Source organism: Desmodus rotundus, chromosome 8 (genome assembly GCF_022682495.2).
Source record: "Desmodus rotundus isolate HL8 chromosome 8, HLdesRot8A.1, whole genome shotgun sequence".
In the NCBI taxonomy this organism is placed as follows: Eukaryota; Metazoa; Chordata; class Mammalia; order Chiroptera; family Phyllostomidae; genus Desmodus; species Desmodus rotundus.
The window spans coordinates 28,297,821-28,311,435 of NC_071394.1; the positions used below are offsets into that span (position 1 = coordinate 28,297,821).

The following is a 13,615-nucleotide window of genomic DNA, read 5'->3' on the forward strand; positions in this document are numbered from 1 at the left end:
TTTATATAACATTTATTGATCATTAAAACATTATACTTTTCTCCTATATATTTTACTCATTTATAATATTATTAGTAAAGTCTGGTCTGATAGGGAATCTAAAGGCAGCTTTGGCTGGTATCTTGTTAAACTCCCTAAGGAGTTTTTTTTTTTCTCGAGCTTTGTATGTGGGCCACGAGAGAGTTCTGAGTGCTGAAGGTTTACTATGAGTACTGCGGTTTTATTCTATCCTAATTTAGATGGAATGTCGAGTATCTTTTCAGTGGGTGTCATTTGGGTCCCAGATGTTTTGTCATGCTTATTTTTAAATCTCCTAAAGCCTGAGCAGCTCTAATTGAAGAACAAGTCTTCAGATAAACAGCTTTTTTTTTTTTTTTTTTGCTGTTTTTCCACTAATACGTGCATATTCTGAATATCAGATTCCTTCTGACTCTACTGGGACAGAACATTTTAAAATTGTAGTAGTCATATGATTTTTTTAAATTTATTATGCCAATACACAGTTGCTAGTAATGAAATACTAGTAGCCTCTGCTAATTCAAAAGTAATGATGTTGAAAAACCACATACCATCTTAAGGGCTCCTCCTCATGGCCATCGATGGTGAACATCTGGGTGTAGTCAGAACCACTCATTGACAGTCATAGTTGCTTGTGAAATGCTTTGAGTAAAGTATTTGGGTTCCTGTGTTAGGGAACTTACAATATAACCAAAAGTAAAGATAAACACATAAAAAACACATGGATTGAAAAGATAAATATATTACTTTTACTAATATTCATGTTTACTTACACTGTACCATAATGATTTACTTTATTATAAATTAGGCTCAACCATCAAAACACCCATAAGAAAATGAAAAAGTCCTCTGTGTTGGTATTAAAAAATAAGATCACTTGCACACTAGGGTTTGCACGTGTATAGAGAAAAACTGAGGATAGTTAACTTAAAAACACGATCAGCAGCATCTTGGAGAGAGATTTGTACGCCTGTATTCATAGCGGCATCATTCACAGTGGCCAAAAGATGGAGGTAATTCTAAGGTCCATTGACAGATGAATGGATAAACAAATGTGATATATACATACAATGGAATATTATTTTGCTTAAGAAGGAAGGGAATTCTGACACATGACACAACATCCTTGAGGACATCAAGCTAAGTGAAATGAGCCAGTCATAAAAAAGACAAATATTGTAATGATTCCACTTGTATGAGATATCTAGGGTAATCTAATTCATAGATACTCTGGGACTGGCGGGGGTGGGGAGAATGGGACGGGTTGTTGGTTAATGGGTATAGAATTTCAGTCTTGCGAGATGGAGGTTGGCTGCACAACAGTCTCCATCTGGTAGTTGCACAATGCGCATACACTTAACACTACTGAACTGTCCCTTTAAAAGTGGCCAGGATGATCAGTTTTATGTTATGTGTATTTTACCATAGTTTTTTTAAAAACGCATAATGAGAAGTCAATAAAAACTTTGTTTTGTTCGGGAAAATTATGTCATGTTAAGGTAATGTACTGAAAATTTTAAATGAATAAATACTGGCATTGCCAATCTCTTACTATCTTTACCTGATCAAACTCATCTGAATTCCCAAACCACCAAATAATGCACACTGAGATCTCAAAGCTGGGGAAAGGAAAGGGGAGTAGGGTACTTACCTAACAACTCCCAACCCCTCCCTTTTAATAAAGAATTCCGTACTTGCTGACTCACTATTTAGAGCAGGGATCAATCAATTCACTTTCACTTCATAGTCCTAAAGGGTAAAAATAGTTTTTCTTAGCATCATATTCATTTGACTGAAATTACTTTATGAGCCAACAATGTTACTTAGGTGTCATAATGGTAACTTGTTTTAAGTTGTGCTAGTACTCTTGCAAATGCATTCTACATAGGCCAGAGCACTCTTAGCAGTATTTACACCTGATACTAGAGGATCATGGAGCAGCTGGAATGTGTCCATAGGCAAGTAAGCAAGGTGATGATGAATCTGAAAAACATGTCCTGTGGAAAGGAACTAGGGATGTTTCACCAGAAAAACAGACAACTGAGACAGGAGCCATTAACTGTGTCTTCAGATATGTGATGTACTGGTATATAAAAGAAGAATTTACTTGGAACATGAGTATAAATTATAGAAGGCCAAATTTCAGGTTCACATTTCAAAATACTTTTTGTACCTTAGAGTTGCCCAACACGCTTCCTTGTGGGGCGGCGTCCTTCCCACCACGGGAACTGGTGAAGAAGAAGGAAGGGTAGCTTACTGTCTGAGAACTGTGTAGGAATGTCTTTGTGGTAGGGACTGGGATGTTCTTTTGGAATTCTAGGGCTTTACAGAATCCAGCTTGAAAACCACTAATCAAGACCATACTGTCTAGGTTTAAAAATCTAGTTATTCCACTTTAATCATTCACTGTAGAAATGAGGAGCCATTGAAAGGCCCTAAGGAGAGGAATGGCATGGTTTGATTTGCATTAGAAAGGTCACTGTGCTATCAGTATGAAACTAAAATCAAAACTGGATGAAGCAGCCAGACCAGCTTGGAGGTTGCGACAGTGGCCTGGACAAGAAATGATTAGAAGTTAAACTCTGAGGGTAGCAATGGTGAATAGAGAAAAAAGGGCTAGGTTTAAACAACTGCATTGCAAAGTAGAATTAAAAAGACCCGATGATCAATGTGGTATGATGGGAAGAGAGGAATCTGGGTTATTTCTCAGCTTTATCACTTTGGGGATAGAGTAAATAATGTTGACTTTATTAGATTAGCAGTGAGCGTGAAGGGAAAGACCTTGAATTTAGCTTTAGAGCTGGAAAGTCTGAGGTAGCTAACTCACCTCAGATCCAGTAGTCTAATAGTAAGCAGTAGGAGGTCAGGTATAGAACTCAGAAGCAAGATCTGGGCTGGAGAAATAGAGCTGGAAGTCACAGGTGCAAATATTGTGACAGGTGAAACCATGGGAGTCCGCGGGGAGAAGAAATGGCGATCACATGGAGGGTTATCAGTGGGGAGCGGGGGGTGGAGAATGGGGGGAAAGGTACAGGTAATTAGAGGCATAATTGGTAGGCACACAATAGACAGGGGGAGGTTAGGAATAGTTTAGGAAATGGAGAAGCCAAAGAACTTACATGTACAACCCATGGACATGAACTAAGATGGTGGTGGGGGAGAATTTTGGAGGGAAGAGGAATGCAGGGTGGAGGAGGATAAAAGGGAGAAAAAAATGAAAAAAAGAAAGACTAAGAGGAAGTGAAGAGATAAAGGAGGAACCTGGATAAGTCCTCATAACCTTTTATGACTGATAGTGGTGCACAATGACAAGAACAACTCAGGCCTATCTGTTCAAAATAAAACAGGCTTTAAAAATGGGCTTTCTCTGGCAGATTTCAAATACATCTTAAATAAAATTGTGATAAAGATCTGCCAGAATCCTAAAATGTTTCTACAACCTAAGAATATTGCAGATCTCTGCCTAAGCATTTGAATTTTTATTTGGCCTGGATATATTTGTTTTTCATTCTTCTCTTATTTTATTTTACTTTGTTCTTCATTAAATTGACTATGCTGGCCTCAAATCTAACCAGTGAAAATTTATTATACAGTTCAATAAAAAATTACACTTCAATAAAAATCGTACTTCTTGAAATGTGAGAACTTAGGCCCTCCTCTTGTTCTTTGTTTACCGAAGGAAATGCAACATCCCCACAAGTTCAAAGACCATCTTTCATGGACTACTTTGATAAACAGGACTTCAAGAACAAGAGTCATGAAAACTGTAACCAGAACGTGCACGAACCCTTCCCTATGTCCAAAAATGTTTTTCCTGATAACTGGAAAGTTCCTCAAGATGGAGACTTCGACTTTGTAAGTACATTTGAATTCTCTCGTTTGTATTTCCTCCTTTATTTTATAGTTAGGTTGAGCAGCACAGTCTCGCGTCTATATAAAACCATAGACTGTATTTTGATGTTCAGTATAGAGTCATAAATGTGAGTAGGGGAGTGGTGCAGCTGTAGTTTTCCTGTAGAAATGAACTTGCAGAGAAATGTAAGTAATTGATTATAGTTAAATAAATCATAGCCCACATTTAGAGAAATACTTAGGACTCTTTCAAATTAAAATGACAACCATTTCAAAAGATGTTTTTAATAATGCAAATATGAGACACTTCTAACAGTAAATTAAATTCTTTGTCCAAACCAATGATACAAAGACATTTATGACATAGACTTGGAGACATTTGCCTCAACTTTAAAAGTTAACTCAATTTGTTTCTACTTCAGTAAGCATTAATTCCAGTTGGTTTGTCGGAAATCATTATCCTATTTTCTATCTAGGAAGCATATAAAACTATACCTTAATACCCCTTTTATTACATTTTCTCTTCATTCCTTCTGTCCTGCTCCTTTATATTTCTTTTAAAGAATGCATATAATACAAATAAACAATTCTAAATCAACTACTTACACACTAGAGAGAATAAATTCTCAAAATGAATTTTGTTGTTGTTGTTATTTGTTTTTTGTTGTTTTTAGCCAGAGGGAAGGGAGGGAGAAAGAGAGGGAGAGAAACATCAGTGTGTGGCTGCCTTTCGTGCACCTCCCACCAGGGACCTGGCCTGCAACCCAGGCATGTGCCCTGACTGGGAATCAAACTGGTGACCCTTTGGTTTGCAGGCCGGTGCTCAATCCCCTGAGCCACACCAGCCAAGGACAAAATGAATTTTTTAATGCAGTAGGAATTTTTATGGAGTAGATTTTTGCTTTAGCATGTTTTAAATAGTATGTTACTTTTGGATATTATTTTGTAGGATTATTTTTTCCACTTGAACTATAATGCTTCATAGCTATATTTATTAATAAATACATTTATTTGTAAACAAATAAAAATTTTAAGCAATTTTAAACTAGTTTGCTCAATCAACATGCCTCTAAATGTTTGGGGATTATAAATATTTTTAACGTTAAATGCTTTCTTCCTAAATATTGTGATTATGTAAGTTTTTTAAATAATCAGATAATATAGTTTCAGAAGTCTGTCCTCAATGAATTTAGTACTAATTGCTAGCAAATATTAGCAATAGCACAGGTTAGCTTGAAAACATTAACTATAATATTTACTTACTGTATTTTCAATTTTCAAGTTACAAATAAGAAAATAAAATCTTTATTTCTATAGTTCTTGTAAAATTTTAAGCTATCTACTTGTTAAAAAATTATAAATTATTTAGAATGCTGACATTCAGGCTTTAAATCATTCATGAACATGATGAATTATGTAGAGTGTTTAGCATCAAAGTAACTGTCTTGTGTGAGTCAGAATAAATCTTAATAACCTCTGGGAAACAGTTTGAAAGAGCCTACAAAGTAATGAATAAATTATCATAGTTAAGAAATATTAAATACAATTATTTAATTGTTTCAGCTGGTTTTTGCTACCACCCCCCAAACTTACTGGCTTAAAATAACAGCTTTTATTTGCTCACACTTTTGTGGGTAAGCAGTGTGACTTGGTTTCGCTGAGCAGTCCTTTTGCTGGTCTCACCTGGTGTGTCGCAAGTGGCTGTGGTCATCTCCCAGCTTACCTGGAGCTGAATGATCTAAAATTGCCTCACTCTGGTGCCTGGCAGTTGTGCCAACAGTTAGCTAGGCCATGTGATCCCATCAGGTAAGCCTGTGGTTTTTAGGTGGCGACAGTAACCTGCTAAAAGGTTGACAGCAGAAGGTGTAAGTCCTGGTGAGACCTCCTTAGGATCTGCATGTGTCCATTTATAATAGCATCAAAAAGAATGAACACTTAGGAAAATCTTAACTAAGGAGGTGAAAGACTTGTACACTGAAAACTATAAAACATTGCTGAAAGAAATTAAAAACACCAAAACATGGAAGGACACCTCATGTTCATGGATTGGAAAACAATATTATTAAAATGTCAGTATTCTCCAAAGCAATCTATAGATTTAATATAATTTCCGTAAAAATCCTGATGACCTTTTTTTTTTTGCAGAAATAGAAAAATCCATCCTAAAGCTCATATGGAATTTCAACAGACTCGAATAGTCAAATAATTTTGAAAAGGAGAAACAAAGTTGGAAGTCTCCTACTTCTTGATTTCAAAACTTACTACAAAGCTACAGTAATCAAAACAAAAAACTACAGTAATCAAAACACACAGTTTTATAGACCAATGGATTAGAATAGAAAACCCAGAAATAAACATACAGAGCCCATGATTTTTGACAGTAGTACCAAGACCATTCAATGGGGAAAGGATTTACTTGTCAACAAATGGTGCTGGGAAAACTGGATATCCGTGTGCAAAAGAATAATGTTTGGCCTTTACCTTCCACCATATCCAAAAAGTAACTGAAAATGAATCATAGAGCTATACCTAAGAACTAAAACTGTAGAACTCCTAGAAAAAAACATAGAGGAAAAGCTTCATGCTATTGGATTTGATGGTGATTTCTTGGGTATGATACCAGAAGCACAGGCCACCAAAGAAGTAATAGATAAATTGAACTACACCAAAATTAAAGCTTTTGTATATCAAGCGACACTATTAACAGAGTGAAAAGGCAACCCTTTTTCACTGCGAGAAGTGGGAGTGAAACATTTGCGAATTGTATATCTGATAAGGAATTAACATCTAGGATGTACAGGATGGGGCAAAAGTAGGTTTACAGTTCTTCATTTGGAAAATAATATGGTAATTTGTAAATAATAATATAAGAATAGACTGTGTTTCGCGTACTCACAACTGTGAATCACTTTTGCTCCACCGTATATAAAACACTTCCACAACTTAACAACAAAAAACCTATTTAAAAAAATGTATAACTATTTCTCCAAAGAAGATACGCAAATGGATATATATTTCTGCAAAGAAAATAAACAAAAAAGATGCTTAATATCACTTACCATTAGGGAAATGCAACTCAAAACCATGAGATACCACTTCACACCCATTAAGATGACCATTATATAAACACACATACACAGAGGGGGGGAAGGGGGAGAGACAATAACAAGTGTTGATGAGGATTTGGAGAAATTGGAAGCCTTCCTTTTAACACTGTAGATGGGAATGTAAAATGGTTTAGCTATTGGGTAAACAGTATGGCATTCCTTCAAAAAATTAAGCTGAATTACAAATATGGCAGCTCGCTGCAGCTCCCAGTTGGACACGTGCCTATGAGGGTAACAGCTGGTACTTTACACTGGACTGTTAATTACTAGTATTAAACAACATTTTAATAATATTGTTTTCCAATCCATGAACATGAGATGTCCTTCCATGTGTTCCAGCAATTCCACTTCTGGGCATATACACAAAACAAGTAAAAGCAGGGACTCAAACAGAAATTTGTACATCCATGTTCATAGCAACACCATTCACAGTAATCCAAAGTGTCCATTGATGAATGGACTAACAAAATGTTGTATATACATACAATGGAATATTATTCAGCCTAAAAAGGAAGGAAATTCTGACACATGCCAATGATATGGATGAACCTAGCAGATATTATGCCAGGTGAAATAGTCACAAAAGGACAAATGCTGTGTGATTCTACTTACATGAAGTACGTAGAGTAGTCAGATTCACAGGGATAGAAAATAGAATGGAAGTTGCCAGGGGCCGGGATAGAGAGGGGATGGGGAGTTACTGTGTAGTGGGTACAGAGTTTCAGTTTCACAAGATGAAAGAAGTTCCAGGAATGGATGGTCGTGATTGTGGCACAGCAGTATGAATGCACTCAATGCCGCTGAACTGTGCACTTAAAAATGGTTACAATGGTGGATTTTAACTTAAGTATATTTTACCACAATAAAAAAATAAGATGGGGGGAAAAAGAATATGCATAGTGTCACTTCGGCCATATTTTCTTGGTCAAAATCCATCACAAGGCCAGTCAAGTTTCGAGAGTTTGGAGTCCTTCTAACTGAAAATTTCAAAACTTGTTAGAAAACATACTAATTAACAAATGCTCTGCTTTTTGCTTTAGACTGTGGTAGGCACTACGGAATATATACACAAACACACTTATAATATCTATCAAGTCAAGAGGGCAAGGTATAAATTAAGTAGTAAGCTGTAATCCAGAACAATAATTCTGATGTCATGTGGTTTCGCATAAGAAGGGGACTCCGTAAGGCTGGAGTGGTTAATGACGTCACACTATTGTGAGGGGGGCTTTGTCTGGGCACTGAAGGATTGATAGCAGAAGGAAGGAGTGCGTGCACTACCAAGAACGGTGCATGGGATTAAGAAGCCTAGACAGGAAACCACAAGTTGTATTGGGTGGCAATGAAATGGAGTTCGTTTAGAACCGTCAAGGAAAAGACGTGGAAAGGGTCAGTGGTGCAGGCCCTCAGGGCAAGATGGTGGCGTGTGAGTTTTATTTCATAGTAGAAAGCCACTGCAGATTTTCAAGTTGGAGAGTGACATGATGAAGTGTGTAAGATATTCATCTCAGTGGCAGCAGGCACGATTTGATTGATAGGGAAAGACTGGAGATAGGAGAAACCTGTTATGTGAAATAGACTTGACTTAATAATGGTTTGACTTTCGATTTTCAGCTTTAGATGATGTGAAAATGATACCGTTCACATTCAGTATAAACCATACTTTGAATTTGGAATTTTGATCTTTTCCTGGGCTAGTGATATGCAGCGGGTCCTCTCTCACAATGCTGGACAGTGGCAGTGAGCTACAGCTCCCAGTTGGACACGTGCTTATGAGGGTAACGGCTGGTACTTTACACTGGACTGTGTTACTGTGTCTTTTGGATATTGTGTTCTGAGCATGTTTAAGATAGGCCAGGCTAAGCGATGCTGTTCAGGTAGGTTAGGTGTGTTAAATGCATATGCATATTGACTTGATATTTTCACTTATGATGGGTTTATTGGGACGTAATTCCATTGCAAGTCAAGGAGCAGCTGTAGTAATAAAATGGAGAGAAGAAACAAAACCGGGGGTAGATGTCGGATGCACTACAAAGGTTAATCAACAGAAATAGCTGCCTTACTAGATTACAGAGTGCTATTTTGGTTAAGGTGAGAAACAAAATAATAGAAAGTGAAAGGAAAAAAAAAAAGAAATACAGTAGGAAAAAGACGTCAAGAGATCCTGTGACTGGACCCATGTTTGCAGGATTATTTCTTTTCTGACTCATACAGGGCATGGAGCCTTCAGAGGGAGAAGAGGGAATGGACTAGAGCCGTTCTTCCTTCCCCAGCATTTTTACTACACCTGTCAACGGGAACTGCCCAACCCTCTCATCACTTTGTGGAAAGTGGAGAATGTTTGCAATAGCTCCTGAGGATACTGTAAATGGGAATAAATGGGAGATAAATAAAGGAAGGAGTGCCAGATGAATAAAGAATTACTAGAAGCAGTAGTGAGTGTGGTAAAATACAAAGAAAAGTGTGTAGGAGGAGCTTAAAAGAGGGTAGCAAAAGGGTGGGGCAAAGTGCGAAGAGGTGGCTGGAATACTTTGCTTACAAAGTAAGGAAATGCAGCAAAAGCAAAGACGGATTTCCACTTAAGACACTAGCCAGTAATAATAAGGGAAGTCTGGTCTCACTCATTCCATCATACATTAGATGTATAGTGTTCAAAAAATTGAATCACCAAAGTAAACAGTGTACTAAGGTTTATGGGTTTATCTTCCTTCTATGTGATGTATTCAGGGCTACCTTCCAAAACAACTGAGATTTATGTGGTTCCTATGTCTAGTAAATAAAAGTTGCTTAAAATAACCCTAAGTTGTTCTGACCATATTCCAAGATGTAGAAATCTTATGCTTCTGCACTGAGGAAAATAGGTCCTAAGAAAGAAAACTGAAAGAGAACACTTCATTGTCTTTTGTCATATTCAGAGCAGGTTCCAAAAGGACCGAACTTACTCAGAGGCACCTGCTCGACAGATGTGCAGAGTAGGAAACATTCTTTATCTTAAAGCCTCTCTGCACCGTAATGTGTGTGTTTTCTTTTAACACGTGTCCTTTGGATTTTCTCTGAACTCTTGCTTCATATTATGTTCCTGCATGAAATTAGGTAATAGGAGAGTTAATTTATGTTTACCAGTTTGGGGGTGTTGTAAAGATAGGAGAAAATGTATTTGGGCTAATCGGATCAATTATTTGAACGCTACTAAGAAAGTTCTGCTTCGGGTGTGCCTGTGGGGATTTATAAAACAAATATAAAAGGCAAATCTGTTTATTATAGCACGAGTCTAATGTTTCAGTTTTTGTCAGAATTATTTCCAAACAGCCTTCGCCTCCAGATTGGTTAGTGTTAAATAGAGAGTGTGTCGATCATGTTCCCCAGTATCTATTCTTAAATAGATATATTTCGGGTAACATAAAGATTTTGGAAAAAGAACAGAAACTTTTAAAAAGCCATCTGTTACCCCACTATATTCGTTCCAAATTAAAAATAAAAGAAATCAGATTGACAATAATTACTAGTATAAGAGGAATTCAGTAAATTAGCCATTGTTTGTTTTTAACTCAAACTAAATTGTAAGTTAATGTTTCTTCATTACTATGATTCTTAAATATTTATTTAATTGGCAGCATTCTTTTGAGCGAGGGGACACAGTTCTCCGGGGCAGCACTGGATAAAAAGTCTCGATCATTGTGTCGGAAGGAAGAAGTCCTCTCCTCCAAGTGTGAATTTGTCTTGGACTTTTCTAATGTTTTTTACAATCTTACCTCTGATTCCTGGATTGGCAAGTCAGTATGGTTATAGGGAAACCAAAACCAAAAACAACAACCACCAAATCCTCACTGTTACAGAAAGCAGTAAATCCAGAAAAAGTACCAGCCCTGCTGCTGGAGCCACGGTGGGCAGTTTAGGAATTGTCCCTAGTTCTGGAGAAATGTTTTCTCAGGACCTTTCCACCCTCCTAGAGCAGCCAGCAGTTGTGCAGGGTAATAAAGGGGAGACAGTGGTGGAGCACAAGGGCCCCCCAAAACACTGCAGCCACGCCAGCCCTTTGGAAAGCCCTCGGCAACTCAGGCTCTGTGGAAAGCCTTCAGAGAAAAACATACGCCTGCAGCCTCGGTGAGTGTTTACCAGTGTAGCTGTGTGCTGTCGACTGCATTATTTACTTAAATACAATTCTGTTTTATGCTTTGCAAAGACATGTCGGTTAGAAGCTTCGGTTAGCGTTCTCCTTAGTCAAAGAACTTCTTGTTCTCTTCAGCCCCCCACTGTGTGAGCTGAAGAAACCACTTCATTGAGTGAAGTATTTAAGCATATTGTCATCAATTAGCTTTGCATTAATTAAATGATTATTGTCAAGTATTTCCAGATGTTTGCGAGAGTGATAACAAAGTATTAAAAGATAACTGGAGATAGTTCAGGTTTATTTCTTCTGGGGTAAAAGAGAAATAAACGCAGCATCCCGAGTGCTTTAGTGGATGGCCCCCGCTGAGAGTCTATGATTGCAGGTGTACATGGGGCACGAACTTGAGTATATGTGGCACATTGTGCTTTCACAACTCACTCTTTCCTTGTAGAGCCAACAGGAAATTAAAATTAATGAGAAGCCTGCACTTTGAAATCCTTGCAGAATTCTCGACTATTTCAGTCCTTTGCCAGCTCACGAAATCTGTCCTGGCAGCCGCATGGAACAGATGGTGTGGCGCTGCACGGTCGCGTCATGTGGTTGTCTCGGTCCGCGCAGTCTCTGGGAGATTCTGACCATCAGTCTAGGGAGGCATTCAAGACAGTCATAACCTTTGTTTCGAAAGGAGGGTGACTTCTTCAACGTACTTATCTACAAGAAGGAAGAAAACATTAAAAGTTAATTAGTCACTGGGCAACTAAACTGGATTTAATTGGTTCTGCAGTAGTTAAACACAAAAACTGTAGTGTCTCTGAACTGCTACACTGTTTTTCCCCCTCGGTGTCATTTAGTCCATTTGGCCACTGAGGTAGAATGAGCGTTTTGCTTTCTTCTTCCTAAATGTACTGTTTGTCTTCCATAATTTCAGAAATTTTTACTTGCATCATCTACTGAAACGTTAAGCTACTTCTGCTTATTTAGGTAATTAATGCCTTAAGTTAAAATGCACTCTATCATCATTTCCTTTCCAAGTTAAAGGAAGGCCTGTACTTACTGCATTAATTAAGAGAAAGCACAGGTGCTGTGTGTGGTGTCTTGTCACCATGTTGGAATTTATCAAGATATTTAAAGCACATGGCGAAAAGAAAAATGGCTTACCTAAAAGAGTTCTAAAAAGCATAAACTTCGCTCATACTAATTTCTTTTAAAAATACCATTAATACAAAGCAACAAAATGCCATTTATTTAGAAGGTTGTTTGGAAAAATTGGTGACTTTAAAACAAAGACACTGCGCCGCAAGCCTATGTTATGACTAATGCTGGTGTCTGAGGGGGTTACTTTGACTGTGTGGACTCTGCGTTCATAACCTCATTTTGAACGTTCAGTCAGTGATCAACGGGGGTTACATCAAAAGCAGTAGTAAGAACCAAGAGTGGACTCCAGGATCAAAGAGTGGCCAATGTAATTTATTACCTTTTGCTGTTAGACTGATGCCCCAAGGCGTTTGCTTTCTTAAATAAACCATTCGATTTCTAGTACGCTGTTAGGATTGATTGAGGTTAGTGGTAATGTATATGCAAGTTATGTTGGTAATAGTTCTTTTTTACTTTAACTGTCACAAATGAATGTTTTTAATCTGAAGTTATTTTTGTACTTTCAAACTTAGTTCAGGTTTTCAGAGTATACACAGTGGAGCAGTGTCAGAACCCTGCCCATAACTAACTTCCATCCCACTTCCTGACCTGTCTTTCAGTATGAAGTACCTAGTTCTCTGGGGCCTGTTAGATTTGTTGGCCTGGTTAAAAACTGCCTCTGACACCTTTCTCTCCCGTCCTGACATTAGAGTGGCAACTTTTTCCGGATACCACTCACTCGTTAAAACAGAAAGCTTTCATTAGGTTGGATTCATCATGTTGGAAGACTTTCCCATAAATAATGTCTTTATTTTAATCCAAAAAAAAAGCACCAAACTAGTTTTGGTTTGTAGTTTTGTCCACCAGTAGCAGAAAATACCTTCTTTCCAGGAGTACAGACCGATATAGTAAGGAGATATGCAAAAGGATATAAACTAATGCTTAGTAATAGGTAAAAGAATTGTGGAGAATAGATAATTTATTTCAAAGATACATTTTCATGGCTCTTAACAAAGGAACTATTTTTCTTTCTTTGTGAATTAAGGAGTGGTGCACCTTTAATTTGATAGTATACTGTTGCACGTAAAGCTATTGTTAATTATTAAGGTGTCTTAGAAAAGGCTCAGCAGCCTGGGTTAGAGTATCAGGTTGCAGTCTGTAGTCCTTCAGTTTAGTTTTTAACTGTCTATCATAATGTGAGAATGAAGGTGAAGCTACATAATAGCTAAGGATGCGAATATCCAAGCATCGAAAAGGCTAATAACCAGCTGTACTCCTTTACTAAGTGGTCAAATGAAAGGAGTGGTCAGTTGTGGATTGTCATTGCTAGGGGAAAATCTAAAACAGATAGTCATTTTAGTGATTATATTCTTTAGTAAAAAGAAACTTACTG

At 37.5% G+C, this 13,615-nt stretch overlaps 1 protein-coding gene across 2 annotated transcripts in view; it reads left to right on the top strand.

Moving 5' to 3' along the window:
- STK3 (serine/threonine kinase 3) overlaps nucleotides 1-13,615 on the top strand; it is a 251,200-nt gene that overhangs the window by 182,823 nt on the left and 54,762 nt on the right. For both annotated transcript variants that reach the window (XM_024572314.4, XM_045204882.3), the window contains exon 10: nucleotides 3,698-3,873. In XM_024572314.4, the coding sequence (XP_024428082.2) occupies nucleotides 3,698-3,873 (176 nt within the window). The remainder of the gene's footprint in view (nucleotides 1-3,697; nucleotides 3,874-13,615) is intronic.